At 39.5% G+C, this 17471-nt stretch overlaps 1 protein-coding gene across 13 annotated transcripts in view; it reads left to right on the top strand.

The window, feature by feature from the left end:
• Window positions 1–15996, top strand: part of LOC110455596 (A disintegrin and metalloproteinase with thrombospondin motifs 9-like) — a 51560-nt gene extending 35564 nt beyond the window's left edge. For 2 of the 13 annotated variants that reach the window (XM_021505792.1, XM_021505799.1), the window contains 14 exons: window positions 435–591; window positions 1435–1566; window positions 1839–1952; window positions 2158–2175; window positions 2732–2878; window positions 4809–4997; window positions 6011–6199; window positions 6541–6729; window positions 6950–7288; window positions 9984–10160; window positions 12024–12197; window positions 14067–14189; window positions 14321–15052; window positions 15256–15996. In XM_021505792.1, coding sequence (XP_021361467.1) covers window positions 435–591; window positions 1435–1566; window positions 1839–1952; window positions 2158–2175; window positions 2732–2878; window positions 4809–4997; window positions 6011–6199; window positions 6541–6729; window positions 6950–7288; window positions 9984–10160; window positions 12024–12197; window positions 14067–14189; window positions 14321–15051 — 2679 coding nt within the window. In that variant the 3' untranslated portion in view covers window position 15052; window positions 15256–15996. The remainder of the gene's footprint in view (window positions 1–434; window positions 592–1434; window positions 1567–1838; window positions 1953–2157; window positions 2176–2731; window positions 2879–4808; window positions 4998–6010; window positions 6200–6540; window positions 6730–6949; window positions 7289–9983; window positions 10161–12023; window positions 12198–14066; window positions 14190–14320; window positions 15053–15255) is intronic. The other 11 variants (XM_021505794.1, XM_021505795.1, XM_021505793.1 and 8 more) reach the window with 11 other exon arrangements.
• The last annotated feature ends 1475 nt before the right edge of the window (window positions 15997–17471 follow it).

The raw sequence follows: 17471 nt of genomic DNA, 5'->3' as shown, positions 1-17471 counted from the left end.
TAGTATTAAAGTCAGCATGGTTTCCACACTTATATCTGTCCCGTGAGAGTTTTGTTATCAACGTATGATTATAGAAATTTCCCCCCAAATCAGAATTATTGCATCCTTAAAGAATGAGATCACAGCATCATTACAGGGAGTGAGAAAACAGAATTATTGCATCCTTATAGAATGAGGTCACAAAATCATTACAGTGAGTGAGACATAAGAGACTTCTCATAAACCATAAATTGCTTAGAAGTTAATGTATCAAAGACGTATGTTCTCTATATGAACAAATATAATAGATTGGTTACAAATACCAGGTGGTATAGTTCTGTATTTCACGGGAAGAACATGTGTATTCACTAGATTATATGTCAGTATGTACCCACTCTTCTTGTCAGAGTTCTGTGATTGATAAAGAGGAAGCTAAGCCATGCTGATTGTTACAGTGTTCCCGAACGTGTGGGCGTGGCACTCAGACTCGTGACGTCAGCTGTTACGCGTCCGAGCAGTCTAATACTGTGGTGGATGTGACACGCTGTCCCGGACAGGAAAAGCCGATTGGTGTCAAACACTGCTTGCTTGAACCTTGTAATACCAACGTGGGTAAGGAAAATCTAACACCTAGTTACTAGAATCGTGTTATAACCAGTAACATAGTATTATATTTATATAATCAACTGTAAACACCACACCGTAATTACTGTGCTGTAATGAAGACCCTGTAATTAACACCTGTTATAGCCATTTTCATTAACATTATGTTGTTTTAACCTGTAATTACTACCCGTTTATATGTTGTTAACAATATAAAGCCATTAGCACCATGTAGTTAACACATCTGCTTACCACATTGTAATAAACACACGACTACCACCATTTTGTTAAAACCTTGTAATTAGCACCATGGAAACAGCACACTATTGAGGTAGTTTAATACGTTATTTTCAACCCCTTGTCATTGTGATTAGCACCTTGTACTGACTATATTGTAATTAGCGCATTCGATCAGTTCCATGTAATAGCACATTTATACACTGTTACAGTTCATTTTACCAGAATCAATTTTCCCGATACTGGAATGCAACCTATTCCACTAAATTCAAATATGCTTATAATCACAACTGAAGCTACAGTTGTCAGAACTGCTATATTTATTTATACTCGTTAGAACTGTGACAGTTTAAGCGTAGGTTTGACTTCTGTGGTACATTTAAGTTTGCAAGAAGACTAAGTTAACTTAGACTATCATAGACTAACTATAATTTGAGGGACTTCTTTGACCAATGTGGTATATTTAAGTTGGAGTTGAGGATATCTTTTCATAAATTAGACCCCTGATGTGTATTTATGGCGGAGGAAAGATTAGCGTATACTGACCAGTTTGGTTTATTGTAGTTGGAGCAGTGAACAAATTAACATAGATTTGATCAATTTATTTTACTTCAGTTGGAAGTAGCTGTCGAAACAAGGTGGACTGTACTCAGTATGCTGACAACATCTGTGAGGCGTCGGAATACCGGTCCTGGGTCAGCATTAACTGTATGGAGTTCTGTGGCATCTGTGCCAAGAACCTCAAAGGTGAGCAACACATTACCTCCCCTTGTTAAGGCGTGCTATCTCCCCTTCTTGTAGTTACAATTTGTATACTCTTGTTGTACCCACCTAGATCACCTCCCATAGTAACCTCTAGATTCTTGTAATTACATAATAACATAACAAGTTGGATCAACATGTTGTAGCCATCTTCATCACCTCTCCTGGTTACAGCTTTTCATGTTGTATTGTAGTGGGGCTGTGAAATTTTGATTCTATTGCTTCTGTTTTTTATTTGTCTGTATTTGGTATTTCAGTTTTCCTGTGCAAAGATAATATAACTAACTGTGATACGTACGAAAAGGGGTTCTGTCAGAAGTACACGGCCTGGGCTGAGTCCAACTGTCAGCGAACGTGCGGCTTCTGTGAAGGTAAGGCACTCAAATTGCTGTATAAACAAGGCATCTCCTGTTTACCACAGCAAGGTCTAATACAATTTATGTTGCGTCTACCAATAAATTGAAACTGGTTGAACATTTTACAAAAATCAGATTTAAAAAGATTGAATTTTAAGATCATCTAATTGTGTTTTTCGTAATACAATCTGGATTATGTTTTCTTTTTTTCCCGGAGCAGTAGATGGCATTGATCACAGTAAGATGTTTGTTCCGTAGTCAGCTTTATTTACAAGTAGAAGTCAACGGCTTAATGCTTTGCTGTTGTTGCTGAAAAGTGTGAATTACAATAAATGGGAAATAAGCAGATCAATTAACTTGAATGAAATTACATAAATAAAAATCAACGTTGTTGCAGAAAATATAACAGATATAATTTAATATAAAGATATCGTTAATTTGGAAAGTGTAAAAACAATATGCATATATTTATAATTTGAATCTGAATGTATTTATAACTGTTGATGTTCATCAAAGAGAAGTTACTCATTTTGTAAAAGTGTGCCGCTTGAAAAACAAATGCTAGAGACCTGCTTAAAATAGCAAAGCTTTAAAATCAGCTGTACATATAACCTGACAATGCGTTGAAAAGCTTTGAGAAGATGTCAAGCAGTTCTTGGTAATATTGGGTAATGTTTAAAACAACCTGTACGGTTACGTATGTATACATGAACGGTCATAAATACACGCTTATATGATGTATGTAAACCTGCATGACTATGTATGTAAATATGTATGGTTATACATGTACACAGGCGGTTCAACAGATGTTAGCACCACCACCGAGCCATGCGTTGACAAAATTTACTGCGCTGTTTACCAGAGAGATACATGTACCAACAAAGCCTACCGAGGGTGGGCAAAGGCACATTGTCGCCAATTCTGTGGTTTCTGTGGGACTGGTAAGACTACAAGGATAGGATGACTGGCGTACATAGTAGAACCTAGGACTGTTTAGCTACAGGTACAGAATGTCTGACGTACATTATAGAACATAGAACTGGTTAGCTACAGATATAGGATGGCTGACGTACATAGTAGATTCTAGGAATGGTTAGCTACAGGTATTGAATAACTGACGTACATAATAGAACATATGACTGGTTATTTACAGGTATAGGATGTGTGACGTACATAGTAGATTCTAGGACTGGTTAGCTACAGTTAGATACATGTACCAACAAAGCCTACCGAGGGTGGGCGAAGGCACATTGTCGCCAATTCTGTGGTTTCCGTGGGACTGGTAAGACTACAAGGATAGGATGCCTGGGTACCTAATAGCATCTTGTACTGGTAATCTACACGAATAGGATCACTGGATACTTACTAGAATCTTGTACTGGTCAACTACACGAATAGGAAGACTGGCTACTTAATAGAATCTCGTACTGGTAAACTACAAGGATAGGATGACTGGATGCTTAATAGAATCTTGTGCTGGTAACCTACACGAAGAGGATGACTGGATACTTAATAAAATCTTGTACTGGTAACCTACGCGAATAGGATGACTGACGTACATAGTAGAACCTAGGACTGTTTAGCTACAGGTACAGAATGTCTGACGTACATAATAGAACATATGACTGGTTAGCTACAGTTATAGGATGTCTGACGTACATAATAGAACATATGACTGGTTATTTACAGGTATAGGATGCCTGACGTACATAATAGAACATATGACTGGTTATTTACAGGTATAGGATAACTGAGGTAGATAGTAGAACAAAGGACTGGTTTGATACAGGTATAGGATGTGTGACGTACATAGTAGATTCTAGGAATGGTTAGCTACAGGTATTGAATAACTGACGTACATTATAGAACATAGGCCTGGTTAGCTACAGGCATAGGATGACTGACGTAGATAGTAGAACAAAGGACTGGTTTGATACAGGTATAGGATGCCTGACGTACATAATAGAACATATGACTGGTTAGCTACATGTATAGGATGTCTGACGTACATAATAGAACATAGGACTGGTTAGCTGCAGGTAAAGGATGACTGACGTAGATAGTAGAACAAAGGACTGGTTTGATACAGGTATAGGATGACTGACGTACATAGTAGAACATAGGACTGGTTAGCTGCAGGTATAGGACGACTGGCGTACATAGTAGAACATAGGACTGGTTAGCTACAGGTATAGGATGACTGACGTACATAGTAGAACATAGGACTGGTAAGCTACAGGGATAGGATGACTGGCGTATATAGTAGAACATAGGACTGGTTAGCTACAGTTATAGGATGACTGACGTCCATAGTAGAACATAGGACTGGTTAGCTACAGTTATAGGATGTCTGACGTACATAAGAGAACATAGGACTGGTTAGCTACAGGTATAGGATGTCTGACGTACATAATAGAACATATGACTGGTTAGCTACAGGTTAGGATGTTTGACGTACATAGTAGATTCTAGGACTGGTTAGCTACAGGTATAGGATAACCGGGGTATCCCGTAGGGGATAGGACTGGTATGTCTACTTTTGATCCTTGTCGTCCTGTAGACACATACAATGGTCAGACAATGCGCTAAACTAGTGGCGGTGATGTGTTAGTTAAACATAGTATTAAACTCTGGCTTGGATTGTACTCGAGAATGTATGTAATTTCGATAACTTTCAAGTTGTTTGTATTATCAAGTTTGTATTTTATGAAAGATCATTGTACAGTTAGAGAAGGCAATGTGATTTAAAGCCTGGTATCTGGTAAAGAGCTTTTGATAAAGCAGCACATTCAGTAATAAAAATCACAAATGATCAGAAATAGGCCGGAAAATGATCAATATTGTTTGACTTAAGTGTTTGACTGATTCCAGTTACCTCCCCTCCTACCACACCTACTACCCGCCCCACCACAACGGAAGCGCTCGGACAGGCGGTCACAGTCTGTGCCAACCTGATTGACTGCGCCTCGTATGCAAGCGATATCTGTACTAACTCTAGATTTAGGAAATGGGCAAACACGAACTGTAAAAAGCACTGTGGTTGGTGCTCGACGGGCGGTGGTAAGACTTATAATAGGTCCAGCAGCACATTGCTATCTATATTGTTCTAATGCTGAATGGTTAATATTAAAGTAAGCACAGATGATAAAAATTGTTACTTTAACTTGTTGTAGTTACTATTATTGCTTAGGTGCAATCTGTGTTATCGGATTATCATAAGGCTAATTCGACATGCCCAGAAATATAATATTTTTCAAAAATAAAAAATAAAACGTACACGATGGAAATTTTTTTCTGTGTATTTGTTCTTTTATGTATGTTGATTATAAAGCCAGTATAAAAGAGACTTTTGACAAAACTAAGTTGTTTTCACATTGTATTATATATCAGTATTAATGGTGCCCAAATATCTTTTCAATATTTATCATGCTCAAATATGGAGTCTAAAAACTCACGGTCGTATGAAATACAACACGGTAAATAAGATGTATATGTAAATGAGTTAACAAAGAGAATGCAGTGAAATGATGCAGTTTCAGGGTATGCTTTTTTATTCATTTGTTGAAAATGATTTAATAAATTCTGAGAAAACTGAAAGATGACGACCATTTTTTTTGATTTAAGGATTCTGATTAATTGATGTTGTAAGTGGATATGATAGACAAATACTTTAACATGTGTAGCGGAGGATAGAGGGTACCTCCCTCGTGGATCTTTATTCATCAGGGTGAAAACCCCGACATAGCTTTACCACAATTTATCATTGCATATGTACATTGAAATTTGTTTTAGCACATTTTTTTCCATGTCCAAAATTAATTTTGCATATCTATAAATCGGAAATCGCGTACCTTCTAAAATCTCCGCTCGTGACGCCCTTCTCATAACATAGTTTTCCAGTTGTTATCTGTCACGTAAGCAAGCTTCCCCGTTACAAAATTCAACAGCATACTCACGACAGAGAAGATAATTATGATAAATGTTAAAATATATTTTATAAAATGATAAATTCAAGCAAGCTATTTGACTGTATTACTTTTAAAAGTGTTTCGCCAGATTTTGACTGTTTTCAGTTACCTCCCCTCCTACCACAGCTACTACCCGCCCCACCACAACGGAAGCGCTCGGACAGGCGGTTACAGTTTGTGCCAACCTGATTGACTGCGCATCGTATGCAAGCGATATCTGTACTAACTCTAGATATAGGAAATGGGCAAACACGAAATGTAAGAAGCACTGTGGCTGGTGCTCGACGGGCGGTGGTAAGACTTCTAATAGGTCCAGCAGTCCATAAATGTTCTAATCAGTACCTCTTAAGTAAGTTAAAGTTCAAATATGATGATTTATAAAGGTAACTTAGGTGATCACTTTTCGGAATAAGATTGGTGCGGTCGCTGTTTTTTTAATTGGTATTACATTTTAGTCACGTGACAGACATTATGTTATCATACCGTTTCCAATGCTTACAGACCCTACAGAAAATACTGAATGAGATTAAAATTTGTTTTACAACATAACAAATCAAATGATAACTTTCGTTTCCTGTCTGGTACTTAAACCATGCTAGTTGGCAGTATTTTGACCAGATTTTGACTGTTTTCAGTTACCTCCCCTCCTACCACACCTACTACCCGCCCCACCACAACGGAAGCGCTCGGACAGGCGGTTACAGTTTGTGCCAACCTGATAGACTGCGCATCGTATTCAAGCGATATCTGTACTAACTCTAGATATAGGAAATGGGCAAACACGAACTGTAAAAAACACTGTGGTTGGTGCTCGAAGGGCAATGGTAAGGGTTGATTTGATTTGACTTAACAAACACGTTTGGTTATTATTCACAGAATTTTAAAATGGCGATTTTCTAAATACTATCTCATTATCAATTTAAGCATTAATACTATGAATCTTAGCCTCCAACAAGCCCCTTCATGGATTAACAGAGTATTTCCCATTTAGTGACCTAGGTGGTGTGGTAATAATAATGAAAATGATTTGATTGGCTGACACAGTGAGTACAACATCAACAAGTCTTGTGACCTCTGTAAGCTGTAGAGACCTGTTGGACTGTAGTACCTACCAGTCAGACATATGTACCAGTACCAAGTACTCCCGTTGGGCACACACAAACTGTCCCGATCGCTGCGGCTGGTGCCACCACCAACATGCATCATTGACAACGACTCCGGCCATTTTGACCACAACGGAAAAGACAGGGCAGGAGTCATTGGCATGTGTTGACGTTGTGGACTGCGCGGCGTATCAGAGTAACATATGTACAGCCTCTGGTTACCAGGGCTGGGCACACATCAACTGTCGTCGCCACTGTGGCTGGTGTGGTCCCAGTGAGGGTAAGCGTTTCTGATTGGTGGAGGGAAGTAACGTATAAACATAAACTACAAGATCAAGATTAACTGGTGATGGGTTACTGTGTAATTAACTTGAACTGGATGGTTGTTTTATTGTATAAGGGAAAGCTGGTGATTGGTTCTTGATGATAATGTGTGACGATAGCGCTGATGTACTGTAGGATAAGCTGGTAGTGGGTCACTGATTGCTGTATCAGGGTAAGGTGGAGGATTGGGCAGTATAGGGTTGTCTTGTGAACTGGAGAGTTGATAAACTGTGGGTTGTCTTGTGAGCTGGAGGGTTGATAAACTGTGAGTTGTCTTGTGAGCTGCAGGGTTGATAAACTGTGCGTTGTCTTGTGAGCTGGAGGGTTCATAAACTGTGAGTTGTCTTGTGAGCTGGAGGGTTGATAAACTGTGAGTTGTCTTATGAACTGTATAATTGATAAACTGTGGGTTGTCTTGTGAGCTGGAAGGTTGATAAACTTTGGATTGTCTTGTGAGCTGGGGGTTGATAAACTGTGGATTGTCTTGTGAGCTGGAGGATTGATAAACTGTGGGTTGTCTTGTGAACTTGAGGGTTGATAAACTGTGGGTTGTCTTTTGAGCTGTATAATTGATAAACTGTGGGTTGTCTTGTGAGCTTGAGGGTTGATAAACTGAGGGTTGTCTCATGAACTGTATGGTTGATAAACTGTGGGCTGTCTTGTGAACTGGAGGGGTGATAAACTGTGAGTTGTCTTGTGAGCTGGAGGGTTGATAAACTGTGAGTTGTCTTGTGAGCTGGAGGATTGATAAAATGTGGGTTGTCTTGTGAACGGGAGAGTTGATAAACTGTGGGTTGTCTTGTGAGCTGTAGGGTTGATAAACTATGAGTTGTCTTGTGAGCTGTAGGGTTGATAAACTGTGAGTTGTCTTGTGAGCTGGAGGGTTGATAAACTGTGGATTGTCTTGTGAGCTGGAGGATTGATAAACTGTGGGTTGTCTTATAAACTTAAGAGGTTTGTCTTGTGAGCTTGAGGGTTGATAAACTGTGGGTTGTCTTATGAACTGTATGGTTGATAAACTGTGGGCTGTCTTGTGAACTGGAGGGTTGATAAACTGTGAGTTGTCTTGTGAGCTTGAGGGTTGATAAACCGTGAGTTGTCTTGTGAGCTGGAGGGTCTATAAAATGTGGGTTGTCGTGTGAGCTGGAGGGTTGATAAACTGTGAGTTGTCTTGTGAGCAGGAGGGTTGATAAACTGTGAGTTGTCTTATGAACTGGAGAGGTTAGTTGTGTGAGCTGGAGGGTTGATAAAATGTGGGTTGTCGTGTGAGCTGGAGGGTTGATAAACTGAGAGTTGTCTTGTGAGTAGGAGGGTTGATAAACTGTGAGTTGTCTTATGAACTGGAGAGGTTTGTCTTGTGAACTGGAGTGTTGATAAACAGTGTGCTGTCTTGTGAACTGGAGGGTTGATAAAATGTGGGTTGTCGTGTGAGCTGGAGGGTTGATAAATTGTAAGTTGTCTTGTGGGCAGGAGTGTTGATAAACTGTGGGTTGTCTTGTGAGCTGGAGGGTTGATAAACTGTGAGTTGTTTTATGAACTTGAGAGGTTTGTCTTGTGAGCTGGGGGGTTGATAAACTAAGGGTTGTCTTGTGAGCAGGAGGGTTGATAAACTGTGAGTTGTCTTATGAACTGGAGAGGTTTGTCTTGTGAGCCGGAGGGTTGATAAACTGTCGGTTGTCTTGTGAGCTGGAGGGTTGATAAACTGTGGCTTGTCTTATGAACTGGAGAGGTTTGTCTTGTGAGCTGGAGGGTTGATACATTTTAGGTTGTCTTATGAACTATGTAATTGATAAACTGTGGGTTGTTTTATGAACTGTATACTTGCTAAACTGTGGATTGTCTTGTGAACTGGAGGGTTGATAAACTGTGGGTTGTCTTATGAACTGGAAGGTTGATAAACTGTAGGTTGTCTTGTGAACTGGAGAGTCGAAACTGTATCTTTATGCTGTATCGGATCAACTGCGTTACTGGACAGATGAGTCCCTTTGCTTTATCAGGTTTAGCTGGTGGTTGTTGACCCCGATTTACTTTTCACTTTATGATTGTTGCAGTATATTAGAGTACCCGGTGGTGGGTTACTGATTATATGTTTACTTGGATTGGAGGGATGTTATACTTTGTCAGGGTTATCTACTGCGCGGCTGCATACTTCTCATCACACCACCCATAGACCTTCCACCTCTACCAATATAATGTCTTGTAGAGACAAGGATGACTGCGCAGCGTACCAAAGCGACATCTGTACTAACTTCCGGGGGTGGGCCTCTGTTCACTGTAGTAAACACTGCGGGCTGTGCGGCGCGGGTAAGACTATAGTATGGTGGTGGTGTTTAACAAAGACAATTAGTTCTTGTATCTTTTTGCAGTCATAAATGTATTGGATACTTTTTATACATTTTTAGGCCTGTGAGATACAAATGTATATTTTTTGTAACTTTAAAGATTCAGCTGTCTTAAATGTGTGTCTCTGATAGACATGCCAAATGAAAGTATTGGAACTTGAAGTAACCTTTTCTTACAGATATCTTTATTCCCGCAGAAAATGAACAAGACTACCTCAAAACATCTTAACCCACACGGCTTTGCTTCAGTGCAATTCGGTCGATTAGACATGCAGTATATTTAGTGACTTGATACTTTTTATCTAACAGGTGCAAACTCCCATGCTGCTATTACCACTCCTACGCCGACTGCTGCTTCTGGAAATACTGCTTCCTGTTCAGACTTAATAGATTGTAGCTCCTACCAGGGAGACATATGTACTAACACAGCTTACAAGTCCTGGGCAAAGAACAACTGTCCCAAATTCTGTAAATTCTGTGGAAGTGGTAAGTGAAGACGCACACCAACTGTTCCTAATTCTGTACACTTTGTGGTAGTATTGACACAGATCAACGAACCTCCCCAAGTTTTACTGTAGAGAAAAGTATAGCCACAAACCAACTTCCCCTGCAACACTTTCCAGTCCTGGTGTTTATTGATAACGCTCCAGAGACTAAAGACAAAATTATCAACATATGAGAATCATGTCGGCCCAGCGAACTTCGAACAGGCGAGATAAACGATAAAATGCAGAAGGTGTTGTATCAAAATCTGTGTTGGTGTCAAACTTTAAACCTAAAGGAGACAAGGAAAACGTGGAGGAAGTATGCACATGGGCTCATACAACGGCACTTCTATCTCCTAAACCAACAGAACTCAAGTGAAGACACAATAACCTCACAAGAGTGTAAAATGCATTGATTATATTGTTAAAGATTGACCTCACCAAACCAAACTGTAGCTAAATCACAATATGGCGGATAAACCACATGATTTGGAATTTCTATTTTGTAAAGAGGCAAACATTATTTCAGAACTGAATTATCCAAGTCAACTCGAGAAGTGATTATCATGTCTTTCTGTTTAGCAGAAAACTTTATCAAATGAACTTACCCCGAGAATAAACAAGTACACAGAAGAGAAATGTATCAAGTAAGGTTTAATGATCAGGGGTTACTTTTATATCAATACGGTAGAGATTCTGAAAATGACAAAGTAAGACAGGACTTAATATTGATATAAGTCACAGGTTCGTTGAGGATGTTTCGATTTTAGTTAAAAAAACACGGTGACCACAAAATACGGCTGGAGGAGTAAATATACAAAAGATGTTGAACTATGATCGGGAAGATAAATGAGGCCGCTGTGCGTTACTTTTCGTACTATGGGCATTTCTGTTTCAGAACTTTTGATGGAAAATATAAAATATAGAATATTTTGTCTCCAACAATCCGTCGATAAGTTACACCTGGTGTGGATTAAACGATAATTCTTAATAATATTGAAATTATGAGTATACAGTTAGGTATATTACGACCACATTAGATTATAACCTTCCCCAAATACGATTTTACCTGTTGATTAACTTTTTCCCCGTATTGATTTTTGCTTTTTACATTTTGATTATCAGCCTCCCCATCCTTCACCATGTTAGTGTTTGAACTGTTGTTTTAAAAATCTCAATGACTTTATGGGTTGCATTTTAGGTAATTAATTCAAAGGAATACTCATACTATTATTATCTGAAGATCTAAAAGTTGAAATGCAATAAAATGTAGCCTTTTATGCTTAATATGGAATTGGTGGTGTATTTTAAAGACCAACACAGTTTCCAGACAATGATAACAAACTCGAAGCTGCTATGTATTGTTTTCTGCTGGCATTTAATGGTAACACCGCCTTGCTTCTATTACAGAGATAAGTTCCGAACCAAAAACGTTCTAAACGTCATCTAGTCTGCCAAGAGCACTTTGCACAGGACTTCTATCAGTCGAGTCGGCATTCTAGGAACGTTCCTGAAGAACTCAACGTTAATGCTTTTCAGATTACGAACGTTCCAACACGTTTTGATATGCGTTATATCTATGTTGATACAGATCCTACGAACGTTCCTGATTTTTTTACTTAAAATGTTCCTGGATGTTTTCGGTTCTACACGTACATCCAGGTTAAAGTTGGTCGAAATGTGTCTTACAGAGGCTCAATACAGCAGCGTTTAAATCTTTCAAACTGATAATAAGATGCTATGCGAAATTAACTGTTAATTAATGTGTTTAAAACGATTTAAAACAATTACAGTTGAAAATCACAAAATTCATGAACAGCTCAATATCTGGATTTCATCATGATTCGTGTTAATCAAATTACAGGTGGTACGCAAACCAGCTCCTCCTCCTCCTCCTCCTCCTCCTCCTCCTCCTCTTCTTCCTCTGGATGTGAGGACAAACTTGCAGATTGTGGCTCGTACCAGGCTGACACCTGCACCAACGAAGCGTACAGGTCCTGGGCAAAGCAAAACTGTGCCAAGCACTGCGATCTGTGTGGTAAGTTAGACATTATACTTGAATTTTTATTTGAGTAAGCCTAAACAGCCCAACAATACAAGACATACTGTGCCACGCAATATTCTTGACTAGTCACTAACAAAGTAAAGTCTAATAATATGTCCAACAGCGTCGCGTGATAGTCACATCTATAAGGTGACGCAATATCGTAAACAAGAGGCCCATGGGCCTAAACGGTCACCTGATTCCTACAGTATTTACAAAGTTTCAGTTCAATCGGCCCCGCAGAACCTGACTTTAAGTTTGAAATATTTTTTCAAAATGGCGGCCGTGGCGGCCATATTGGATTTCTGATCGACCCGAAAAATAACAACACTTTGTCAGGACCATGAGTCGATCATTCCTACCAGGTTTCAGTTAAATCGGCCCGCAGAACCTGACTTTAACTTTGAAATAGTTTTTCAAAATGGCGGCTGTGACGGCCATATTGGATTTCTGATCGACCCGAAAAATAACAACACTTGGTCAGGGAGATGTCAGTAACCTTCCCATGAACTATTAATGAAATCCCTTTGCCAGTATTTCAGCTTAAGTTGAAAATGTAAAATGTTAACGGACGACGGACGACGGACGACGACGGACGAAGACGGATAGCAATAGGTCACGAGCTAAAGCTCAGGTGACCTAAAATGTATCCCAAATCATTTCCTATGTTTATTTGTTCTAAACCCATTGCCTCCAAGAAGAAGAAGGAGAGCTACAACAACTAAATGACCTCATAATCACACCTCCTGCAGTATGTTTTTATTCAAAAAATATGTACTAAGAATGCAACATTTTAAACATCGAACCATCGGACTAGCGGGTTCTTTTTCCGACTCCTTTCATTTGACCTCTTTTGGACCCTGATCTTTTACTGTGTTATTTTATTGCATGCACTCGGAGTGCACTATTCTTCAACGACTCATATGTAAACAAATAATAATGCTCCAACGAATGTACGTCTGAAGTGCTTCCTTCTAAAGTTCGTTTAAGTGATTATCCCATGGTTATTGAGAAGAGGTCTACTACAGGAAAGGTTTACAAACGACAACAGAATGCAGCACAACACAAGTCCTTGCTTGGCTTTCAGGCTAGGTGAGCTTATAAGGTCAAGCAGGGTATTGTGATAGTCTTAACGCTCCATCAGCACCGAAGTTCCAGTTTAGCAATAGGTGACAACACATCTATATATGATCAACTTCTTTCTCTTGAATTTCCCCCGTCTTTTACTCTCTTTACCTTTTTCTGGTAATCATTACACACACAACTGGTTCTTTTGACTATTTCTTCACATTTTTAGGTCACCTGAGACAAAGTCTCAAGTGACCTATTGCGATCGCCTTTTGTCCGTCGTCGTCCGTCGTCCGNTTTGAATATTACATGTTAATAACTTGATTGGAATTATAACCTTGAGTTGACAGTTTGATACTTTGAAAATTTTGAGCCAGCCCTACCCCCAAGGGCTGTAGGGTGGGGCTCAAGGGAGTCAGTGTGCTAAAATTTCTTCATTTTCCTTGTTTAGAATCAGAGGTGCTAGTTTCAAATCCTTTTTAGTCTGAAATCTGTATGCTTGATATTGAATAAGGTGGTTTTATTGTTTTTTGTCACTTTGAATAATATTTCTGTTCATGTTAAAAACGAAATCAACTCTCTGTATAAATATATCAGGTGACCGTTAAGGCCCATGGGCCTCTTGTCTCTATAAACATTTCCTCTTTTAATAAGCTTTTCTTTGTTGGATATTTGTTAATGCTTTTTTTGGTAGTGACTTTATATTTTTCCGGATGGCTTTTCCTTCGGTGACCTTTCACCTGGTGATATTTCCACTCATGGCAATATTTTACTGTTTTGATGTTATGTTTGCAGACTGTACAGACAAGGTGAGCTGTAGTGAGTACGAGGAAGGGATGTGTACTAGCCCATCCTACAAGGCATGGGCCGCCAGTAACTGTGCTGCCTTCTGCAACATGTGTGGAGACAGGCGTAAACGTATGTAACACTGTACGCTATGCAACACTATCCGTATTCTAAAACTGTATGTAACACTACAAAAGTATGTATATGTTACAGTATGATACGTTCAGACTCCCCAGTACCGTTTCTTTCTGATGTATTGACAGGGTCTGTGTCTAATCTGATGGCAACACTGGAGAACTTGGAGCCAAGTCTGAGAATCCGCAACAGACCACCTTTCGTCTCCCAGGTGGAGCCCAGACTTGTCTCTCCAGCACAGATTGCAACACTTGTTGAGACCAGACACCCTGAACCCAGGCAGTTGTCCCCAGCAAAAGGACCAATGTTGGTGACCGAAGAGTCTAAGGAAATGTTGGACATTCACCCTGAGGAGCCCCATGAAAATGACTTTGTCCCAACACCAGTGAGGGTCGGAGTGGACGTTGTACCAACACCAGTGAGGGACGAAACTGATCTTGTACCGACACCAGTGAAGAACGGAACGGACATTGAACCTAAACCTCAGGAGGACATGGTGAATGAGCAGCAGTCCAAAGAGCTATTCCCTGGTCTTGTACCTGTCACCGTCTCACAAGTGCCGTTAGAGACAAAGGAGAGAGTTCCAGGGAAAGATTCCCATATGTCTGACCTACCAAACATCGAGGAGGGCCAGGCACCACTTGCTGTGCCTGCTCCCAAAGTAGACCTTGATCAACTGCCTCCACAGCAGAATAACTTTGAGGTTGGTCTCTTTGAATCGACCGAAGTCACAGGACATCAGGAAGTTGGGTCAAAATATGAGGGTAAAGGGGTTACCGTCGCCATTCAGGAACTTGAATCTGAGGGCAGAGATGGCAAACTATTGGTGCAGGAACTAGACGCACTAAAGGAAATGTAAGGTAAACTGCTTTGCAGTCCATGTCTGCACGTTGTATTATGACTACTTCAGATGGTCAATTCAGATTTCGTTTTACAAACTATTATTAACCGTGAATCGTTAATTATACGCTGAAGGCCTTACTTAGTATTCATTAAATTATATTGTCTCACTGTGCAAGAAACTGGCTTAATTATAATTGAATGTTATACGTTCCATTTTTAGATGAGATGGTAGACAGAGAGGAGATGACAAAGTTTTATTTAAACCGATTCCTGATTAGATGATTATCCTTGAAATGATTAGCATGGCGCTGTACAACTTAAACATCCGCAACATAGAGACAACATATAACCTGTCGTTCCACAAGCCTGTCACTGGGTGAGAAGTGTGGTCATACATCGAAGAGAGCGAAGTTGGCACTCCAGCGATTAGTATCACGTGGTAATGCAAGTGATGACAAAGTGGCTTTATGACTTTAAGCGAGTTTATGTAAAGCATTTGTAGTGCTTTTCATCCAGATTTTGCCAAAATTACTAAGTGGCTATAAACTTTCAAAACTTTCAATCCACAACCTATCTGGAGTGTTAATAAACAATGGAACTCTACAATTAATCAACGTTCAACCTACAACTTATCTGGAGTGGTTATAAATGATATTCAATCTACAACTTATCTGGAGTGGTTATAAATAGTATTCAATGCACAACTTATCTGGAGTGGTTATAAATAATATTCAATCTACAACAAATCTGGAGTGATTATAAACAACGTTCACTTTACAACTTTGGCTTTCCTCTCAATTCATTGAACATCTATTTAAAGGTGACTGTTGTAGTTACTTGTTCGTAAGCCATTATGTTCATCTATTCACAAATACGTTGTAGCTCATATTGTTGGTTTTTATTGTTTTCGGGAATCCAGGATTGTGATTTTAATGTATTTTAGATAAAGAATTTTTTATGCGTTTTGTAGTGTTGTATCTATAGTCTGAGATTGTACTCCAGGCTTTTATTGTGTGAATCTCTCATAAAACGTTACACGTCGCTATAACATACCGAGTTCATTGTCTTAATTGAATAATCAGAATTACTGAAAATTCCAATATCGCCATAGATTTCTCACTATTTTGTCTGAATTAATATACCACTGACCAAGTTCATTTACAGGTGTAAACTGACCTTGATATCTATGACAGAGGACCAAACTAATTGATAGAGTAACCTAAGGTTGACTAGGGTAACTTGATACATGGCCACGGTCTGAATGAACTTCTGCTTACCATGGTAATGGGACAGATAACTGCACTTTTGGTCAAAGTGACTGGCCAGGGTAACTGGATACATGGTCACGGTCTGAACAAATTTCTCCTGACCAGGGTAACTGGACAGATAACTGCACTTCTGGTCAAAGTGACTGGTCAGGGTAACTGGATACATGGTCACGGTCTGAATAAATTTCTCCTGACCAGGGTAACTTGACAGATAACTGCACTTCTGGTCAAAGTGACTGGTCAGGGTAACTGGATACATGGCCACGGTCTGAATAAATTTCTCCTGACCAGGGTAACTTGACAGATAACTGCACTTCTGGTCAAAGTGACTGGTCAGGGTAACTGGATACATGGCCACGGTCTGAATAAATTTCTCCTGACCAGGGTAACTTGACAGATAACTGCACTTCTGGTCAAAGTGACTGGTCAGGGTAACTGGATACATGGCCACGGTCTGAATAAATTTCTCCTGACCAGGGTAACTTGACAGATAACTGCACTTCTGGTCAAAGTGACTGGTCAGGGTAACTGGATACATGGCCACGGTCTGAATAAATTTCTCCTGACCAGGGTAACTTGACAGATAACTGCACTTCTGGTCAAAGTGACTGGTCAGGGTAACTGGATACATGGCCACGGTCTGAATAAATTTCTCCTGACCAGGGTAACTTGACAGATAACTGCACTTCTGGTCAAAGTGACTGGTCAGGGTAACTGGATACATGGTCACGGTCTGAATAAATTTCTCCGGACCAGGGTAACTGCACTTCTGATCTGAGTAACCCAAGACTGATCAGGGTAACTAGATACATGGTCAAGGTCCGAATAAAATTTTGCTTACCATGGTAACTGGACAGATGACCATACTAGTCACTGCTCAGAGTTATCTATCACTTAGCAGGATAACTGACAAAAAAGAGAGCAACAAATGAATAAATAGGATTCAAGTTTTAATTTGACACCTTTAGAAAATGTTTACAAACAGAAGTTGTAGGAAGTCAGGTCAATTATCTTAAGAGGATTCAGAAATGATAAAATTCTTCTTGAATATTTTTTATTAGTTTGACCTTGACAGTATTAATAATGGAGAACACATAGAGATTGGTAGTACGATGTATAAAGGTGAGATACGGAATGTTACACTAAAAATCTTAATCATTAAAACATA

Source organism: Mizuhopecten yessoensis, unplaced genomic scaffold, assembly GCF_002113885.1.
Source record: "Mizuhopecten yessoensis strain PY_sf001 unplaced genomic scaffold, ASM211388v2 scaffold8313, whole genome shotgun sequence".
Lineage (NCBI taxonomy): Eukaryota > Metazoa > Mollusca > Bivalvia > Pectinida > Pectinidae > Mizuhopecten > Mizuhopecten yessoensis.
This window is presented reverse-complemented; position numbering and strand designations above follow the sequence as displayed.